This window comes from Hypanus sabinus, chromosome 4 (genome assembly GCF_030144855.1).
Source record: "Hypanus sabinus isolate sHypSab1 chromosome 4, sHypSab1.hap1, whole genome shotgun sequence".
Lineage (NCBI taxonomy): Eukaryota > Metazoa > Chordata > Chondrichthyes > Myliobatiformes > Dasyatidae > Hypanus > Hypanus sabinus.
This window is the reverse complement of record NC_082709.1, coordinates 23,644,333-23,666,817: the sequence shown is the minus strand read 5'-3', so window position 1 is coordinate 23,666,817 and position 22,485 is coordinate 23,644,333. Positions and strand designations below refer to the sequence as shown.

At 40.5% G+C, this 22,485-nt stretch overlaps 1 protein-coding gene across 10 annotated transcripts in view; it reads left to right on the top strand.

Moving 5' to 3' along the window:
* myo3b (myosin IIIB) overlaps positions 1-22,485 on the top strand; it is a 481,967-nt gene that overhangs the window by 60,517 nt on the left and 398,965 nt on the right. Inside the window, exon 8 of one of the 10 annotated variants that reach the window (XM_059966616.1) lies at positions 199-448. The exons of the other annotated variants lie outside the window; for them this stretch is intronic. Within the exon in view, the coding sequence (XP_059822599.1) occupies positions 199-202 (4 nt within the window). The 3' untranslated portion in view covers positions 203-448. Of the gene's footprint in view, positions 1-198; positions 449-22,485 lie in introns of those variants that run through there. 10 annotated transcript variants of the gene reach the window in all.

The window sequence follows — 22,485 nt, the reverse complement described above, 5'->3', positions numbered from 1 at the left end:
TGTTAGCGAGGTGGAGGTGTTATTTCCTAATCGCACAGATTGTGGTCTTCAGGTTAGGAATTCGAGGATCTAGTTGCAAAGAGTAGTACAGAGGCCCAGGTTCTGGAGCTTTTTGTTCAGAACTGTAGGAATGATGCTGTTAAACATTGAGCTGTAGTCAATAAACGCATCTTGATTATGAGTATTTGTATTGTCCAGATGATCCAAGGCCAAATGCCGTCCATTTATTCTGCTGAGAGAGTTTTTCACCATCATCCTGGTAACAGTGTACATTCCACTTCTGGCCAACATCAGGCAAGCATTGGAAGAGCGGAGCATCAAGAGCCCGCAGACAGAAAACAGCACATCCTATCATTGCGGGGGAATGCAACCAAGCCAGCTTGAAGAAGTCTCTGAACAACTACCACCAACTTATCACCTGTGGAACCAGAGTCGCCAACACACTTGACCACTGTTACACACCATCAGGAATGCTTACCACGCCACCACCTCATGCCCGTGATTTGGAAAGTCCAGTCACCTGGCTGTACTTCTACTCCCACTGTGTAGACAAAGACTGAAGACTGTAGAAACCAGTGGTGAAACCCAACAAGGTATAGTCAAGTGAGGCAGAGGAGCACTCACAGGATTGCTTTGAGTCAGTGGACTGGAAAATATTCAGGGTTTTATTTTTGTATCTAATTGAATATGCCAAAGTTGTCATTGACTTTGTCGATGTCCTTGTGCCTTTGAGAACATACTGGACACACCTAAACCAAAAGCCATAGATGAACCAGGAGATTCGCAGTCTGCTGAGGGCTAGATCTCTGGCTTTCAAGGCTGGTGATCCAAAATGTATAAGGAATCCAGGTATGACCTGTGGAGGGCTATTTTAAGAGTGAGAAAACAATTCCGATTGAAGTTTGAGAAGGAATCAGATGCTATCAGCTCTGGCAAGATTTGCAGGCTATTACTTTCTGCAAGGTGAAACCATAAATGGTTGTGATGCTTCACTCCCAAATGTGCTCAATGCCTTTTATGCACACTTTGTAAAGGAATATACAGCTACAACTGCGTGAATCCCTGAAGCATCTGGTGATTCTGTGACTTTTGTCTTGGAGGCCCATGTCAGAATACCTTTCATGAGGGTGAACCCTCGCAAGGCGTCAGATCCTAATGGTGTACCTGGATGTCATCTTCAGTCTCTTACTGTTGTAGTCAGAGGTTCCCACCAGCTTCAAAAGGGCAACAATCAAACCAGTGCGGAAGAGGAGCAAGGTGAGCTGCACTCATGTCAGTTGTGATGGAGAACTTTGAGAGGTTACTCATGGCCAGAATCATCTCCTACCTAACCAAGGGCCTGGAGCTTCAGCAATTTGCTTATCGCAACAATAAGTCTACAGTGGATGTAATCTCCCTGGCCCTCCACTTGGCCTTGTACCACCTGGACAATAGCAATAGCTACTGTACATCAGGCTGCTGTTATTACAACTCAGCATTCAACACAATCATGCCTTCATTATTAATTAACAAGCTCCAAAATCTGGGCTTTTGTAACTCCCTCTGTAACTAGATCCTTGACTTCCTCATCACAAGACCAAAATTAGTATCGATTGGAGATAACATCTCCTCCTCGCTGACAACCAACATTGCACACTTCATTGTTTAGCCCACTGCCCTACTCTCGGCACCGAAGATTGGGTAGTTTGAAACAGCTCAAACACCTTCTATAAATTTGCCAATGACAGCACTATTGTTGGCAGAATTTCAGATGGTGATGAGGAGGCATACAGGAGTGAGATAGATCAGCTGGCTGGGTGGTATCATAACAACAGCCTTGCACTCAATTTCAGTAACACCAAGGGAATGATTGTGGACTTCAGGAAGAGGAATTCGAGGGAGGACACACCAGTTCTCATCGAGGTACCTGCAGTGGAAAGGGTGAGCAGTGTCAAGTTCCCTGGTGTCAACATCACTGAAAATACATCCTGGGTCAAACATATTGATGCAATTACAAAGAAGGCATGACAATGGGTATATATCATTAGGAATTTGAAGAGACTTTTAATGTCAGCAAAGACTTCTAACTAGTTGCATCACCATCTGATGTGGAGGGATTGGAAAAAACTGCAGAAAGTTGCAAACTTAGCCAGCTCTGTGGAACTGGCCATCCTGAGGACATCTTCAAAAAGTAATGCCTCAAAACGGAATTTCATGGCATATGCCAGTGATATTAAATCTGATTCTGATTATCTGAAGTGGTATAAATCTGTTAATGACTTCTCTCTTTTTATCACCCCCACATCCCCTTTTCCCCCCACTCACCTCTCCCAGTTCAGCAATCTTAAGGCCTGTTATGATATCAGCACTCTGAATCGGAATCCTGTTCAATATCACTGGCATATGTTGCTCCTTAAAATCCCGTTTGACCAGGCTTTTGACATCATCTTTCTGTGTGGCTTGGCCAAATTTTGTTTGGCAGCGTTGCTGTGAATAACTGATTAAAATTAATGGTTCAGAACTTTGACAAGTTTGACTTTTTTCCACTAGTTCTGTTGAAGCTACTCTTTAAAACCTAGGTAATGACTTCAAGAATCAAATTATTTTAGTGGTTTAGTCAGGAGGAGGAGATAGATGCTGTCACCCGAGTGCAAATTAGTTTGACTGTAAGTTGCTTGGTTACAGCCGGAATTTACCATTATTTGTGTGGTACCGCATCACACTGATAATTTAGGATGAGAAAACACACAAAGTTACACTCATTTTTAGTCATTAAACAACACAGTACACTATTGATGGCTTTATACATTTTAGAAGTATAGTTGAGTCTCTGTGTCATTGTGCATTGAAATCTCTGACAATAGGTAACATTCATATTAGATCAGGCTGACTAACACAAGGTGGGGTCTAGATGGACTATAAATGCTGCTCTTGGCAAGATAATAGAAACCAATGGGGTTTAATCTATTAAACCGTTAGGTGTAGATTAAAGTCTTCACAGTCACATTTAGTTCCATAATTTTAGTAAAAAAAAATTGGCAACGATGAAACCTTATTGCTGCTTTGAGGATAGGTTTCAAGCTCATTACCCCGTGGCAAAGTGGTTTCAATCATGTGACACTGTTTCTAAGTATATTTGGGAATTGGCCTCCTGGTCAAGTCACTTGATTGATTGAAGTGCTTTCTTTAAAGATTTTGAATGCCCATCAGCTCATTTAAAAGTTATTCAACCAGACCTGCAACTGCTCAGATTGAATGAGGCAACACTTGATCACATACTTTATGATGATGACCCACTTTGTCATTATGGTTTGAGTTCTTGAAGAATAAATTCAATAATCCTTATTTGTTTACCATCACTTCAAATTTCTATGACAACTGCCTATTTTTAAATTCTGACTTAACATAAAGAAAACAAACTAAGTTAATGTTACAAAAGCGTTATATATTTTAAAACTAATTGTTATTAGGAAAAGAGAAAATTGGAGGGACAAATCATCGACCTTCATTGCTCTTGAGAATGTCAAAGCAAGATATGATCTTCTTTTAATGCTCTTCTAGGAGAAAGAAAACTGTTGTGCATTTAATATTTCCGTAATATTTGAGTAATGTTCTAAATATATTGTTTGATTAGGCATTCCTGTTCATTCAAATAGTTCATTGCAGATTATGTAAAGATATGCAAACTGCATATATAATGACACAACCATGACCACAGGATAAGTGCATGCCTTGTTTAAAGTGAAACTAAGCTATGCTACTCTCAGCTCCGTGTTTTTGCTTTCAATTAATCTTGTGGTCTGGAGTTACAAAACTTAACAGTGGTGACGAGGAAGCTTTATATGAACCTGAGACAACTACCTACCTATTGAAGTGCAGAGGGACATTTAAGTTAAAAGAAGCGCAGTACGTGTTCTTCAGAAGGGACAATGTGGTTGAGTTTAGTACAAGGCAGAAGACTGAAAAATTTACAGGTTCATAAGTAGTGAGTACTGGGTGATACCAAAGTTTTAAAAAGCAGAAATGGCTGGCTACAGATATACATATTCAATTGCACGGTGGATAATTGGCTCATGCATACTGAGCAAATTGAGCAGGAAATTAAACAGCAGAGTGTGAAGCATGTGTCAGTTTTGCTGACTGGATTGGGTTTAAAGGCATACAGTTTGCTTAGAAGTTTAACTGCTCCAACCAAACCAGTCGATATGAGCTTTGCAGATGTTGTGAAAGTAGTACAGGAACGTTTAAAATTGAAACCACTCTTGATTGTAGAACACTTTAGATCTCATAAATGGGTTCAAATGGAACGGGAGTCCATGACAGTTTATGTTGCTGAATTGAAGAAATTGTCTGAGTGATGTTGGTTCAGTGACAGGCTTAATGATACACTGAGAGACTGGTTAGTTTGTGGAATCTTAGAAGAAAGTATTCAGAAATGTCTCCTAACTGAGTCTGAAGGTCATTTTTTTTAAAGATACTGTACTGCAGATATCCAACTAAGAATTTATACTGGAGAGAAGATAACTCCTGTGGTAATGACTTTCATAACAGTGAAATACAACAACCAACAAGCCACAGAACTTGATATGGTCACATTGTTGATGTACAGGATTACACAAGTGTGCTGAGGAAATTGAGGCAGTGGATGCCCCAAGGCCAAAAGACATGTCACAGTTGCAGTCCTTCTTAGGATTTGTGAATTACTCTTAACAGGTTCCTGCCAAACCTGGCTACTGTGCTCCACCCCCTTGAACTTAGTACTAAAGATTGGGAAGAAATGGCAATGGACAAAGCAGTGTGAGGTGGCTTTCCTAAAGGTAAAGGAAATGGTGACGTCAGATACTGCACTCACACATTATGATCCACATTGTCCAGTGAAACTTGCCAAGCACTCTTCAGAATGTCAATATGTCCAGAAGAAGGCATCCAGAACTGTCAGAACCACTTCCAGCAGTCCCAAAGTCAATTCCTACAACCAGCATGGAAGAGGCCCCAGAATCTGTGATTGCTTCACAGACACAAGTCTCACTTACAACACAGAGAAACCCCCTCACCGTCAGGAAAGACATTGTTCCACGAGTAAGAAATCCTCCATAGCAATAAGTCTTCAGGTCTGAATGGGACAATTTAAACTTTACTGTGCTGAGAAAGTTTATATAGCAGTTGCATTATGGAGTGTACTGTATATAAGTTGAGATGCATTTTATGTTGAGTTGGAGTTTAGAGGTAAGCAGGAAGGAGTGTTGTGCATTTAATGTTTCAGTAATATTTGAGTAATCTTGTAAATATATTAAGCATTCTTGTACATACTTACAGGTTAAATGTAAAAATGCATGAATTTCATACGTCATAATGCTACCATGTGATAAATGTGCACCTTGTTTAAACCTTTAGATTACAGTGGATATAGTTAAAAGAAAATTGATACTGGCGAGGTTGTGTTTCAGATATCAACTATTTCCTCTAATCAGTTAGTAATAAATGGAGGGCTTAAATTTTAATAAGCAGAACTGTGGTGAACTACATATACCTGCCTGGACACGCCCCCTGCTGACTGCTCCTGTGGCCCCTCCCGCTGACCGTGGCTCCTCCCACAGACCCCGGTATAAAGGCTATTGAGGCCTGAGCCCGGCCCTCAGTCTCCAGGATGTAGTATGGTGGTCAACTACTGCTTGTTCTTTCTTCCAGTCAATAAAAGCCAATATCTCACCTTCATGTCTCAGAGAGAGTTATTGATGGTGCATCGGGAACTACAGTTAGCCTTTAGTTGTAAGGGATAGACTGCCAGTAGCATCCTCTGCATTGCTCAATATGTTTCTGACCTCACCCTAACATTGATAGAGTTCCTCGTCCTTATCTACCACCCCATGAGCCTCCACATCTAACACATCATTCTCTGCAACTTGCACCATCTCCAAAGGGATCTACCGCCAAACATATCTTTACCTCCACCCACCCCCCACTTTCTGAAGGGATTGCTCCTTCCATGATTCCCATGTCCATTCGTCCCTCCCTACTAGTCTCCCTCCCAGCACTTAACACTTCAAGAGGCCAAAGTGCTACACCTGCCCATTCACCTCCTCCCTAACCTCCATTCAGGGCCCCAAACAGTCCTTCCAGCTGAGGTAACACTTCACCTGTGAATCTGCTATCTATTCTGCTTCTGATGCAGCCTCCTCTACATTGCTGAGACCATTGCAAATTAGGGGACCACTTCATTGAGTACTCTGCTCCATACCTGACACAAAGGAAGATGGTTGTGGTGATTGGAGGTCCTCATCCTCAGGATATCACTGCAGCAGTTCCTTAGGGTAATGTCCTAGGACCAACCATCTTCAGCTGCTTCATCAGTCACCTTCCTTCTGTCATAAGGTAATGTGGGGATGTCTGCAGATGATGGCCCGAAGTTCTGCACCATTCGTGACTCCTCAGATAGTGAAGCAGTTCATACCCAAGTGCAGCAGGACCTAGACAATATCCAGTCTTGGACTGACAAGTGGCAGGTAACTTTCGAGCCATGCAAGTGCCAGGCAATGACCATCTCCAACAGGAGAGGCTCTAACCATCATTCCTTACCATTCAGTAGCATTACCATCACTGAATGTCCTACTATCAATATCCTGGGGGTTACTATTGATAGGAAACTGAATTGGACTCGCCATATAATCTCTGTGGCTACCAGAGCAGGTCAAAGGTTAGTAATCCTGCAGCATGTAACTCACCTCCTGACTCCCCAAATCCTGTCCACCATCTGCAAGGCTTGGGTCAGGAGGGTAATGGAATGCTTGCCACTCGCCTGGATGAGTGCAGCTCCATCAACACTCAAGAAGCTTGACCCCATCCAGTACAAGGGAGCCCAGTTGATTGGTACCCCTTCCACAAGCATCCAGTCCCCCCACCATCGATGAACAGTCTCAGCAGTGTGTACCATCTACAAGATGCACTGCAACAACACACCGAAGTTCCTAAGACAGCTCCTTACAGACCCACGACCTCTACCATCTAGAAGGATGAGAACAGAGGATACCTGCCAACATCACTACTTGGAAATACCCTTCCAAGTCACTCACCATCCTGACTTGGGAACATATCACCGTTACTTCATTGTTGCTGGGTCAAAATCATGGAATTCTCTCCCTAACAGCTCTGTGGGTGTACCTACACCTCAGGGACTGCAGTAATTCAAGAAGGCAGCTTATCACCAGCTTCTCAAGGGCAACTAGGGATGGGCAATAAGTGCTGGCTTAGCTGGCAATGCCCACATTCCATAAATAAAAAATAACACCAAATGCTTCTGTCTCAGTAGCCTCCAACCTGATGGCATGAATATCGATTTCTCTTTCCAAACAAAAAAATGCTTCCTCCTCCCCTTTTCTTCTTTTCCACACTCTGAACTCTTACCTCTTCTCATCTGCCTATCACTCTCCCCTGGTGCCTCTCCTCTCCTATCAGATTCCTTCCTCTCCAGCCCTTTACCTTTCTTACTCACCTGACTTCGCCTATCACTGTCTAGCTAGCCTCCTTTCCCTCACCCCACCATTTTATTCTAACGTCTTCCTTTTTCCATCCTGAAGAAGGGTCTCTACCTCAAATGTTTATTCATTTCCACAGCTGCTGCCTGACCTGCTGAGTTCCTCCAGCATTTTTTGTGTGAGTTGCTTTGGATTTACAGCATCTGCAGAATTTCTCTTGTTTTTGACATCAAAAGCTGCATAATGCACTGTGGAGTAGGATGGTGCTGGAGGTTGAATACTGGCATATATTCCCTCTAGCTCCATTACCAGTCCTGGTAATCTATTGATCTCAGGAGCCATGTATCCCTCATATTTGCAGCATGGGCTACAAATTGCATGTGGTTACTGATTGTAATGAAAAAGGTAAGTGGACTTTTTAAAACTAATTAACATTTATTGTTGCGCAAGAGCCTAATCATCAGAAACATTTAAAATCCACTGCATATACCTTTCTTATCATGGACTTTGAAGAGGCTGCTAGGGAGATTCAGAAACAGGACCCAAGGATCGGCACCTTCATAAAGTTAAGTTAAATGGGATTGCGGCTAGGGAGGAAATACTATGGGGTTTCAGTTTAGCAGGCTGAACCACTCTTGGCCTTACAATAAATAACTTTACAATAAATAAATTTACAATAAATAAATAAATTTACAATAAATAAATAACTAGGATAAAACCGCTGATCCTTTTCATTGACAAGCATGTTTCTGGCTTGTGAGACTGAATATTGCATTGCATGTATTAAGAAAAGCAATGAACAGTAGATGTTGGCATACTGTACATACCCTCCAGAAAAGAGAAAAGAGCGAATACAACTCCTTTATTTGTAACAAGAAGGAGAAAGAAAACAATAAACTAAAGGCCACTTAGGTTTATGAATAATGCAGAGAAAATGGCTTTGTGAAAGAAAAAACAAGTTTGACCAAATTATTAAAGTTTTTTGAAGATGTAATAGATTTTTATCAGTGGCAATGAACTGGTAGATATACTCTCCTTATTTCCAGAAGGCAGACGATGAGTTGTGACATTGAAGTATACTGCAGAAAATAAAAGCTGATGGAAATGTAGATAACATTTTGGCATGGTGAACAAGAAGCAGAAGATCAAGTATAGAAAATACCTGCTATTTTCTAAATAGCGAGTAGTACCTATATGGGCTAACTTGTAAGAAAATTCAGGCTAACCTTGTTTATCTTCAAATTTAGAGCAGCAAAAAAGGACTTGAAAAGATACAGAGTGAGCTTGAAGAGAGGATAATCCCTACAGAACTGGTTCACCATATAGTTTCTTTTTTTGGGGGGTAAAGAAAGGTGGGGAGAGGTGCCTATTTAAGTTGGCCTCAGCTGTTTACAATCCATATCAATGATTTGGCTGAGGAGACAAAACGTCTTCTTTCCAGTAGAAAATAGAAAGAACAGGGCCAGTATTATATAATGTGGAAAAATGTGAGGTTGTCCACTTAGTAATAGCTAAATGGTGATAGATTGGGTACTGCTGATGTTTCAAAAGGAACTCGGTGTGCTTATTGACAAGTTGTTGAAAGCAATCATGCCAGTGCAACAGTGATGAAGAGGAGAAATGGTATGTTGATCTTTGAACAAGAGAATTTGAATACGGTCAGAAGGATATCTTACTGCATTTGTCCAGGACTTTGGCAAAACTGCATCTAGGATGAGTTTCAGTGTGGAAAGTGTTGGATACAAGATTGAAGGTTTTACATTTGGATGCATGCAGTTTACGGAATAAAGTAGATGATCTTGTAGCGCAGTTAGAGATTGGCATGTATGACGTTATGGGGATCACTGAGTCGTAGCTGAAAAAAGATTATAGTTGGGAGTGTAATGGCCAAGGATACAATTTGTATCGAAAGGATAGGCAGGTGGCAGAGAGGGTGATGTGGCTTTGTTGGTAAAAAATGAAATCAAATCCTCAGAAAGAGGTGACATAGGATTGGAAGATGTAGAATCCTTGTGGGTAGAGTTAGGAAACTGAAAGGGTAAAAAGACCCCAGTGGGAGTTACCTATTGGCCACCGAATAGTAACCAGGATGTGGGCTACAAGTTGCAATCACAGATAAAAAAGGCTTGTCAAAAGGGCAATGTTATGATAGTCGTGGGGGATTTCAACATGCAGGTAGATTGGGAAAATAAGGTTGGTCTGGATCCCAAGAGGGGGAATTTTCTAGAATGTCTATGAGATGGCTTTTTAGAGCAGCTCATGGTTGAACCCACTCAGGGATTAGCTGTTCTGCACTGGATGTTGTGTAATGAACTGGATTTGATTAGGGAGCTTAAGGTAAAGGAACTTTAGGAGGCAGTGATCATAATTATGAAAGAATTCACCCTGCAACTTGAGAGGGTGAAGCCAAAGTCAGAGGCATCAGTATTACATCAGAGTAAAGGGAATCACAGAGACAAGAGAGAGGGGCTGACCAAAGTTGACTGGAAGGGGACACTAGCAGGGATGACAGTAGAGCAACAATGGCTGGATCAAGAGAGGGCACATAATTCAGCAAAAATTAGGGAGAAGTTAGGGGAATGGGAAACTTAAAAACCAAAAGAAGACAACTAAAAGTGCCATAAGGAAGGAAAAGATGAAATATGAAGCTAAGCTAGCCAACTATGTCACAGAGGATACTAGCAGTTATTTCAGATATATAAAGAGAAAAAGAGAGGTGAGAGTAGATATTGGACAGCTGGAGAACAACACTGGAGAGGTAGCAATGGGGACAAGGAAGTGGCAAAAGGACTGCATAAGTATTTTGCATCAGTCTTCACTGTGGAAGACAGAAGTATACTGGATGTTGGACAGTGTCAGGGCAGAAGAGAGTGTAGTTGCTATTACTAGGGAGAAGGTGTTTGGGAAGCTGTAAGGTCTGAAGGTAGATAAGTCACCAGAACCAGATGGATGATATCCTAGGATCCTGAAAGAGCTGAAAAAATTGTGGAGACAAGTAATGATTTTTCAAGAATCACTTGATTCTGGAGTGGTTCCTGAGGAATGGAGAATTGCAAATGTTACTCTATTCTTAAAGAAGGGAGGAAGGCAGAAGAAAATAAATTATAGGCCAGTTAGCCTGACCTCAGTGGTTGGGAAGATGTTGGAGTTGATTGTATGGGTGAGGTCTCAGAGGACTTGGAGGCACATGATAAATAGGCCAAAGTCAACATGGTTTCCTTTAGGGAAAATCTTGCCTGACAAATCTGCTGGAATTATTTGAGGAAATAAAAGGAAATAACAAGCAGGATAGACATAAGAGAATCAGTGGATGTTGTGTACTTGGATTTTCAGAAGTCCTTTGACATCAGGCTGCTTAACAAGGTAAGAGCCCATGGTATGATGGGATAGTTACTAGCATGGATTGGCAGGAGGCAAAGAGTAGGAATAAAGGGAGTATTTTCTGATTGGCTGTCTGTGATTGGTGATGTTTCTCAGGGGTCGGTGTTGGGACTGCTTCTTTTTACGTTGTATGCCAATGATTTGGATGACAGAAATGATGGGTTTGTGGGCGAGTTTGCAGATGATATGAAGGTGGGTGGAAGTGCAGGTAGTACTGGGGAAGCAGGGAGTCTGCCGAAGGACTTGGATAGAGAATGGGCAAAGAAATGGCAAATGGAAGTGTTTGGTCATGCACTTTGGTAAAGGGAATAAAACTATAGACTATTCTAAACAAGGAACATATTCAAAGATCTGAGGTGCAGTGGGACTTGGGTGTCCTCGTGCAGGATTCCCTAAAGGTTAATTTGTAGGTTGAGTCAATGGTGAGAAAGGCAAATGCAATGTTCACATTGCATTGATCGAGAGGACTAGAAGACTAAAGCAAGGATGTAATGCTGAGGTTTTATAAGACACTAATAAGGAATCATTTGGAGTATTTTGAGCAGTTTTTGCCTCTTATTTAGGAGAGGATGTGTTGACGTTGGAGAGGTTTCAGAGGAGGTTCATGAGAACGATTCTGGGAATGAAAGGCTTGTCATGTGAGGTGTAATTGATGGCTGTGGGCCTCTACTTTTTGGAATTTAAAAGAATGACAGAGGATCTCATTCAAACCTATTGAATGTTGAATAGCAAAGATAGATTGGATGTGGCGAGGATGTTTCTTGTGGTGGGGGAGTGTGGTGAATCTGTGGAATTCGTTGCCATAGGTGGCTGTGGAGGCCAGCTCACCAAGTGTATTTAAGATGGAGATTGATTGGCTCTTGATTAGTCAGAGAATGAAAGGTTAAGGGAGGAGGCAGGAGAATGGAATTGAGTGGGAAATGGATTAGCCATGATGAAACAGTGGAGCAGATTCAATGGCCTAATTCTGCTCCTATGTTCAAAGGTTCATTTATTATTGTAACCCCCTCTCCGGGGTTGAATGCAAACTTGGCTCGTTAGTTACCTCTGTTAACAGCCATGTGACTCAGCAGTGAGAAGACCTCCTTTCATAACCAATATAGGTCTAGGGTCAGTATGATTTAGGGAACAGGAACAGCTTGATGTTCTGATTAAAGAAACCTTGATTTGAGCAAATGCTGTGTAAATACTGACCATACACAGATATCAGTTGGCAAGAAATAACATCGTACACTGCATAAAATTGAAATTTTATTAATTTCAGCCTTATCAAACAGTTATTAGGAAAAAGAAAAGGAATAAAAGTGAAATCAGTTCAATGTGCACATAACTGTTGGAGCTCATCTTTTCCAAAACTGGGTATTTGGGGGTGTATCTCTTAATCATGTGCTGGACCCACGATCTGTGTGACAACACCCACCACATTTCTGAACTCCCCTCAAAGACCATCTCAAGCAAACAGTCTGTTTCTCTCTCTTTCTCTCTCTATATCTATCTCTCTATTTCTCTATCTCCCCCTCCCCCTTCAGTGCAAAACACAGAATGAAAAAACACTATAAAACTGGAAAAAAAATCTTATAGTCCATGACCACATTCAAAATGAAGAAAACCTAGACAACATTCTCCAGGCACAGCCGTAGGCTCTCTCCTCTCTGGCAGCACAGCGATCCTCAATGATCAAAAGGCAGGCAGCTGGTGCTCACCTTCTACATTCGCCTCAATGTTTCAATCTCCCCTTTCACTTTAATGGGTGAACAATGGAAGTTTTAATTGGCAAAATGGAGTCAAGCTCACGCCCATCCTGCAGCCTGCCCACCATGAGGTTCGCACACGCTGCCTCTGCCTTGCGGATTCCTCTTGGAGACCGCAGAGCACTGAAGCACCTGAACGATTTCCAATTTGCAAATCCAACAGTTCCAGAATCACATTCAAGATGAAAAGCAAACATAATAGACCTAAAAGATGTGAAATACATGGTTACAGAAGATGTCAACTGAATGAACATCTCACAGTCTTATAGAATATTGTGTGATGTTTTGAAGTCTTAAGGAAGGACTCATGTTTGCCATTATGAGAGTACAGTGAAGATTCAATAGAATGGTTCTAGGGATTGTGGGTTTACTGAATGAGGAGAGTTTAACTAACTGAGAATCTGGAATCCCTATAGTTCAAGGACAAGGAATGCTGTCATCAAAACATACAAAATCAGTTAAGGGCCAGGCAGGCTTGATGTAGGGAAGATGTATCCTCTGTCTGGGAAGTCTGGAACATCGTGGCATCATTTTGAGAAAGGGGTAGGCCAATTAGGTCAAAGATGAGAAATCTTTTCACTCAAACAGTAGTGCATCTTTGGAATTTCCCTACTCTGGACTGGGGAACTTCACTTGTTCATTCAAAACAATGCTGGATGGTTGGGCATTAGAGGAAATCAAGGGTTCTGGAGATTGCATGTAAAATGTTGATAAATGAGGAGAGCAGCCAAAATCTTAATGAATATCAAAATGTACTTGAATAAGTGACCATTTATTTCTGCTTCTATATTTTATCTTCTATTGTGCAGTGTGATTTACTTTCTCTCTGAGTTTCTTGAGTCTCTGGAAGATTGTTCAAAGATGGTGGAAGCAAAGTCCTAAAATACTCTTAAGGCATAAATTCTTACAGCCGAGTGATATCATTAAGTGGTGAAGCAAATTCAAAGATCCTAGTGACATGCACCTGCTCCCAATTTGTATGTGGTCATTTTCAGATTGTGGCTAGTGAGCTGCCAGCATGGTCAGCGCAAAGACCACAGATATTTACAATCTGTACTGATGATTTAGATGAGGGGATCCAGAGACAAGAAACTGAATATACTGTAGTCTGCAGCAAGACATAATAGCTGTGACTCAGTGGGTCAGGCAGTGTCCCCAGGCAAAGGGATGGTCAGTGTTTCAGGTGGAGCCTGCTTGAGGAAACAGTGTGGTAAAGAGACGGCCAGTATTAAAAAGCATGAAAGAGAGGCCGGAAGTCCATAGGTGGAATGAGATGTGGAAGAATTGATGGATAGACAGGCCATTTGGGGTCAGGGAGTGGTGGAATTGGGTGAAAACAACTGGTGGGCGATGGGTAGAAACAGATAGAGAGAAGGAAGGTAGATAGGACCATGTGGGAGTAGAGTCAGGCTGGAAGGTGATAAGTAGAGACATAAGAGGCTGTAATTGCTGTAATCTGATGTTGAAGAATGGATGGAACAAGATGGTGGTGGTGGGGGTGTATTGGGAAAAGTAGGGAAACCCCTCTTTAATGGCTAGATGAGGATAAAGGAACACATTTCCATATCAATGCCAGACATAATTCATAATCATCTACCCTATTTAAATATGCTCCATCTCGCGGCTAGGGCTGATATTGAGTCTTTACCTATACTTAATTTTCTACACGTCTTCCCAGAGGATCAAGGATGACGTGCTCTTATTCTACTATTTGTCATTCTCAGCTGAGCATTTAAGTCAATATGTGAACTGCTGTCTCTCCCACAGAAGGGGCATGAGGTGCATGAAGGAGCAGGTGAGTAATTTGTAAGCTAGTCCACTCCTTCAACGGCTTACACAGCATTCCCAGTGCACATGCACTTTTCTCGTAATTGTCCCAGATGCTCTATCTCTAAGTAGACATGGGCTCGAGATTCCCAGGATTCAGTGCGGATGTTATATTTCTTAAGCAGGATTTGAGCGCATCCGTAAGATTTTTCCTTTGCCTGCCTGGTAATCGAGAAGACGATTCTGCTTTGGGACTCTTAGTGCTGGGGTGTTGGTTTGGGAGAGAACAAGGGCATTAGTTTGCTTATTGTTCCATTAAATGCGGAGGATATTGTAGTGATTGTATTGTAGTATCTGTGCTGCTGTATTGAAGGTCATGGTGAATTTTATCGTTTGACGTCTGCCTTCACTGACTGATGAATTCCAAAATATGAAATGATTCAGGTTTTGAAGTTCTTTTTCTGGACTTTTATTATGAGGGTAGTGTGATACGGCAGGGACAAGTTAGTGTAAGGCTATTATCCATTGGAGCATATAAAGCCCATCCTGCAGTGTGGTTCTGTAAATGAATTGACAATGGCTTGGAGCCCAGCCTCCAAGCATATGCATTTGAAGTTCAAGTGCAAGTTTAATTGTCATTCAACCGTACACATGAATACAGCCAAACAAAACAGCATTTCTCTGTGGCAAGGTGGTAAATACAGTACCAGCAGTCACACACAGCACATACAATTATGATAGCAGAAAAACCGGCAGTTACAAAAAAGAAGTAAAGAAAATTGTAGCCCAAGTCTCTGAGTGTCATGGCCTGGAGATTAATGGTGCATGGATATTATCCTGGAGCCACGTTTCTGAAAGAAGACGCCCTCAGCAGTTCCTCATTACGCGCAAGTACAACTGCAGACAAATGCAATCTAGCTTGTCTTCCCAGGAGCAAACACTGGAGGGCAGCACCAGCAGGTGAATCCGGCGGCAGACAGCCCACCCCAGTGTCTCCTACCCCAGCAGTTCCAATAGGCGACCCGTGACACAACCAAGACTACATGGCCCCCCAGGCCTTAGTCTCCTGAATGATTCAGTGAATCGGTCTTGCAGTATTCTACATTACCAATGTCCAACAGGATCTTGTGATCACAATAAAACCATCCAAGCTAATCTTTTCCACCATTTGTCTGATTGTGCACCGGCTCCACACATCACCGCTGGCTTGTCTACTAAGGCTCGAGTGACCGACCTTTTGGAGTGTAGTCACAAGATCTTGCCTTTCTGAAATTTTTTGCTGCAATGTTATGCCACAGCTCCAGTATACTGTATGTACCCTAGTGCATAAAGGCATCATTTTGAATAAGTGTGTGCTGTTCATAATTTGGAAGCTAGTTTTATTGTTAGACTAAAACCTTAAATTATAAAAAAAATTCCTTTGCAATTCTATGACAGTAAACTGATGTGATTTTAAAATCAATATGCAGATATATAGTCTGGATCCGAATTGGAATTTCTGTCTTTAAACTATCAGTTGATAGTGTTCATTCAGCCTTTTACTAATACAATGACATTTTGTTATGACATACAAATTTTCATTATAAGATCACTGGACTGTATCACGAATCTTCTTAAGCAAATTAAAAGCAGTTGCCTTTGAAGTTAAAAATTCTTAAGGGTCTAAAATTTGTAGGGTGCAGGATCTGAACAGGGTTAAATGTCTATCCGCAAATAATGTAATCCAAAAAAATACCTATTTTCTAACATCCCTACCCCCAATATGGCATATTGTTCCTTGGCATGGTCTGCTGAAATGCTGCAAAATAAGCAATTAGTGTAACTGTACAGGTGCAGCTTTAGGGAGCTTGCATACTTATCTGTAGTTCATAGCATACTGAAATTAACAATAATAATGTTTGTGTTTCTTCATAACTTTAGTACATAAAGTACCCCAATTCACAATGTAAATTGCTATGGATTTACAAGTAATGCCAAGATTTAAAAAAAGACAAGCTAGAATTCACATTGGAAAACTGTGGTATAATGTAGATTTGGTTAGTTTTAACTCCAACTTGCATTTCACAAAGATTAAAAGTTACATTTTAAAACGAAATATAATGGGAAATACAAGCAATTTCCCACAGAGCTAACTTATTGTTTTATCTGCATCAAATATTCCAGGTAATCTGAATTATTACATGATTATATATCAATCAAATGCATGATTAATTTTGAAAATAGATAATATGGAATGATTATGTGGAATAATTTGAAACACAGTAGTTGAAATTATGTCTTGAACTTTAAGTGTAAAACTCAGAGTGGTTTATAACAATTTTGAACCATATAATGAGATCACTGCTTCAATAGGTCACCCCATGTATTACAGTCTAGATGCTCTCAAACCTCTCCTGTTAAATCAGTCACTGAGACAAAATGTAATAGTTGCTGAAGTCGAGACTCCCATCTATTTGTATTTATGTTTTATGTATAAAGTATACATAGGAAATTGGTGTTAGTTTAGGTTGAATGGTAGTGCTGTTGGCTAATCTGAGGGATGTGATTTCAAACCTCTCTCTAGAACTTAAACATACAATCTGTTCTGACACAGGCTGACACTTTGTGGCAGTTCTAAGGAGCTACAACACTCTCAGAGGTTAAACGTAGATCCCATTTATTCCTAGTGGACCCAAGTGTTTGAACACCACAATCTGAAGATGACCAGTACCCTTGGCATACTCCAAAATATTTTCTGCTTCGAGCCATGTAACTAATACTGTTGTACTGGAACAGATTAACCGGCCTTTTTAATCATTGCTCTTTGAGGGACTAAGACAGTCACATTTGTCTGTAAATAATAGTAATATTACTTCACCGGCAGGAAGTGTCATGTGGCTGTGAAAGACTGCATTTGTTCTTTGAATATCATCCATTAATAGTAGCATTTATACAATCTTTAAAAATTGTATACTATTCTTAAGGAAACAAAATACATTAGTATTGCTTGTGTGGCTCATGGATAGATTTTTTTTTGGATAGTGTTCATTTCACCATTTTTTGCCATAATTGGGTGAAAAGGCATTGCAGGATCAGGCATAGTAATCGTCAAACAGGTTTATTTTTCTTTAATTTCCTTTAGTGAGATTTTTACTTTTTGCAGATTTTTATTCAGTTTTATTGTGTTACTTGCAATAGACTGTGAGATTTCTGTTTTGTACATCTTGCTGATGTCACAGGGTGCTCAACAGCAGTTAGGACGTTGTTCCTATGGTTACTGGTGAAGTGCCCACTGGTCCTGACAGTAGACGTGCAGTTGTTGATTTATTTTTAGAAGTGTTAGTAAGCATAAAAGAACATACTTTATCAGGTTTGTATTTTGCATATAAAATAAATATACGTGATAACCAGTATGACCAAAATAGCATTATAGATCTAGAATTTTTATTTTAGAGCAAGACTTCACCACTTCTCATATTTTATGCACTGTATTAGAAAAAAGAAATAGCAAGTTACTGTTTAAATGGATTTTCAGTCTGTTTTAAATCTAACTGGATATTATTTGTTAATGATGTTGCAGATGTACATTTTTATTTTTTAATTCGGGGTCACTTAAAGTATTAATGCTGTGTGTGCATTATGTTCTAAGAGACCTATTGGGAAAATGATATTTAGACCATAAAGCCATAACACATAGCAGAATTAGGCCATTCAGCCCATCAGGCCTGCTCTGCCATTCAATCATTTCTATAATAGCATGACATTAAACTTCTTATGTTACTCTTTTCCCAATGATAGCTATATTTTTAACCACAGTTCACCATTGATCAAATGGATCCCAATATTGATTTGTGATCATTGATCAAAATATTATGTAAACTAATTTTCATTCACTATGATGGTTCCTTTTCTTCCTGCTTCTTTGTCCTGTCCTCCTGGGCTCACTTTATTCATAAAGCTTTGTTATTTCGGCGTTTTATCAATTCTTTATCATTCTTTTTGTCCCAGGCCCTGCTTCCTAAATCAGAGATGCAGTCAGGTTCTTCCAACCTTGAGAATAATAATATACTGTTACTGCACAGAGTGTCCTTTTTTGGTCATGACCCTGATACCTGCACAACACCTGCTTAATAAGCACCCTGAACCCAATCACTATTCTTGTTCTTCTGCCGTTTGGGTGGAACTAATTCTGTTTTATTTGAAGTTTGGGGTCAGCTAGCTGCCTATTATGCAGCTTCTCTGCCTCTGATCTACCATCACACACTGTGACCTCCTGACCAGGTTAAGCCATCCATCAGTTCTGCCTGAGAGCGTTTTTGCCAATGACCCATCGAGCGGTAATTTCTACTCTGTTTGTTCTGACCTCTTAATATCAACTAACATTTGAAATACTAAATTTTAAACTTTTTGAAGCAATGTCCAGCTAAAAATTTACACATTTTGAAGAAAATGATTGGTTAATAAAGTGTAGGTCAACTTGGTCAACTCCTGATGAAGGGTTTCGGCCTGAAACGTCGTCTCTACCTCCTCTCATAGATGCTGTCTGGCCTGCTGAGTTCTGTCAGCATTTTGTGTTTATATTTATTTCCAGCATCTGCAGATTCACTCATGTCAACTTGGTCTTGATTTAATTTGCACATTACAGTGAGCAGCAACAAGCTGGAAGTAAGATGATGGGGTACTTGATGAACTTCTCTCACTTTGGTCTTGGCAGTGAATTTACAGGCGAAGAACTAATGTCTTGCATCTGGCTCATCAACTTTGGTTTGCAATCTTTTTAATTCATTGATTGTGAGCTGTTAAAAGACTGTCAGGATAGGCTTGTCGAGGTGCCTTGTGGTCCATTGTCTGATCCCAAGATACTCTCACATTTTGCTTATCCTCATTGGATGGCTGTGGTAATGTGAATCCCTGGAACACGTTTGTGCCTGAGGAGCTCCAAAGACTGACTGGAGATTTGGGAATAACCCAAGGGCAAGTACTGGTAGCTTGATCTAGACCATCTAAATTGCCAAATAACATATTGTTTGAGATTCCAGTGCAGCTACAGAAAATTTAATTGGGAAAAGATTTTGTGGTTAAAAACTTTGCTAGGCACAAATTATTGTATAATATAATTTTATGCCAAATATTTACGAAATAAGCCAAAAATTGTCAGAGAAAATATTACAGCAGTGCTTTGGCAGGATAGATTAGAGGGCTCATCTAGGGAGACTATTTGGGTGGAATTGAGGAATGTGAAAGGTGTAGTAACACTTGTAGGGGTGTATTATAGATCACCTAATGGGGAGTGAGAATTGGAGGAACAAATTTGTAAGGAGATAGCAGATATTTGTAGTAAGCACAAGATTGTGATTGTGGGAGATTTTATCTTTCCACACATAGACTGGGAAGCCCATTCTGTAAAAGGGCTGGATGGTTTGGAGTTTGTAAAATGTGTGCAGGATAGTTTTTTGCAGCAATACATAGAGGTACCGACTAGAGAAGGGGCAGTGTTGGATCTCCTGTTAGGGAACGAGATACGTCAGGTGACAGTCGTATGTGTTAGGGAGCACTTCGGGTCCAGTGATTACAATGCCGTTAGTTTCAATATAATTATGGAGAAGGATAGGTCTGGACCGAGGGTTGAGATTTTTGATTGGAGAAGGGCTAACTTTGAGGAGATGCGAAAGGATTTAGAAGGAGCAGAATGGGACAATTTGATTTATGGGAAGGATGTAATAGAGAAATGGAGGTCACTTAAAGGAGGAATTTTGAGGGTACAGAATCTTTATGTTCCTGTTAGGTTGAAAGGAAAGGTTAAAAGTTTGAGAGAGCCATGGTTTTCAAGGGATATTGGAAACTTGGTTCAGAAAAAGAGAGAGATCTACAATAAATATAGGCAGCATGGAGTACATGAGGTGCTTGAGGAATATAAAGAATATAAAAAGAATCTTAAAGAAATTAGAAAAGCTACAAGAAGATACAAGGTTGTTTGGCAAGTAAGGTGAAAATAAATCCAAAGGGTTTCTACAGTTATATTAATAGCAAAAGGATAGTGAGGGATAAAATTGGTCCCTTAGAGAATCAGAGTGGACAGTTATGTGTGGAGCCTAAAGAGATGGGGGAGATTGTGAACAATTTCTTTTCTTCAGTTTTCGCCGAGGAGAAGGATATTGAATTGTGTAAGGTAAGGGAAACAAGTAGGGTAGTTGTGGAAACTATGATGATTAAAGAAGAGGAAATACTGGCGCTTTTAAAGAATATAAAAGTGGATAAGTCTCTGGGTCCTGACAGGATATTCCCTAGGACCTTGAGGGAAGTTAGTGTAGAAATAGCAGGGGCTCTGACAGAAATATTTCAAATGTCATTAGAAATGGGGATGGTTCAGGAGGATTGGCATATTGCTCATGTGGTTCCATTGTTTAAAAAGGGTTCTAAGAGTAAACCTAGCAGATATTGGTCTGTAAGTTTGACGCCAGTGGTGGGTAAATTAATGGAAAGTATTCTTAGAGATGGTATATATAATTATCTGGATAGACAGGGTCTGATTAGGAACAGTCAACATGTATTTGTGCATGGAAGGTCATGTTTGACAAATCTTATTGAATTTTTTGAAGAGGTTAGTAGGAAAGTTGACAAGGGTAAAGCAGTGGATGTTGTCTATATGGACTTCAGTAAGGCCTTTGACAAGGTTCCACATGGAAGGTTAGTTATGAAGGTTCAATAGTTAGGTATTAATATTGAAGTAGTAAAATGGATTCAACAGTGGCTGGATGAGAGATGCCAGAGAGTAGTGGTGGATTACAGTTTGTCAGGTTGGAGGCCAGTGACTAGTGGTGTGCCTCAGGGATCTGTATTGGGTCCAATGTTGTTTGTCATTTACCTTAATGATCTGGATGATGGGGTAGTAAATTAGATAAGTAAGTATGCAGATGATACTAAGGTAGGTGGCGTTTTGGATAATGAAGTAGGTTTTCAAAGCTTGCAGAGAGATTTAGGCTAGTTAGAAGAGTGGGCTGAAAGATGGCAGATGGAGTTTAATGCTGATAAGTGTGAGGTGCTACATTTTGGTAGGATTAATCAAAATAGGACATACATGGTAAATGGTAGGGCATTGAGGAATGCAGTAGAACAGAGTGATCTAGGAATAATGGTGCATAGTTCCCTGAAGGTGGAATCTCATGTGGATAGGGTGGTGAAGAAAGCTTTTGGTATGCTAGCCTTTATAAATCAGAGCATTGAGTATAGGAGTTGGAATGTAATGTTAACATTGTACAAGGCATTGGTGAGGCCAAATTTTGAGTATTGTGTACAGTTTTGGACACTGAATTATAGGAAAGATGTCAACAAAATAGAGAGAGTACAGAGGAGATTTACTAGAATGTTACCTGGGTTTCAGCACCTAAGTTACAGACAAAGGTTGGACAAGTTAGGTCTTTATTCTTTGGAGCATAGAAGGTTGAGGGGGTCTTGATAGAGGTATTTAAAATTATGAGGGGGACAGATAGAGTTGACATAGATAGGCTTTTTTCATTGAGTGTAGGGGAGATTCAGACAAGAGGACATGAGTTGAGAGAGGGCAAAAGTTTAGGGGTAACACGAAGGGGAACTTCTTTACTCAGAGAGTGGTAGTTGTGTGGAACGAGCTTCCAGTAAAAGTGGTAGAGGCAGTTAAAAAAAATTGGATAGGTATATGGACAGGAAAGGAATGGACTGTTATGGGCTGAGGGCGGTCGCTGGGACTAGGTGAGAGTAAGCGTTCAGCATGGTCTACAGGGGCTGAGATTGCCTGTTTCCGTGCTGTAATTGTTATATGGTTTACTGAATTTGCCTAAATATCTGAAGTTACAACCCTGGAATATTATGCTCCATCCATCTGTGATGAGTAATATTAGAAGCTAGATTTATCCTCTAGAAAACTGCATGCTGTACAGGAAAGTGTGTAGCTGTGGGAATTCCTTACAAAACTGGAAGCATGTAGGATGTCTCCTTACCAGCTGGTGTGCAGATGAAAATCCTGCAAACCCGCCATCCGAAATTAAGGCCAGTTGACCATCTTCAGTACGCAAGATCAAATTTGTGCAGGTCTGATGCACCATCAATAACTCACACTGAGACATAAGGTGAGATATCGGCTTTTATTGACTGGAAGAAGGAACCAGGAGTGAGTGTCT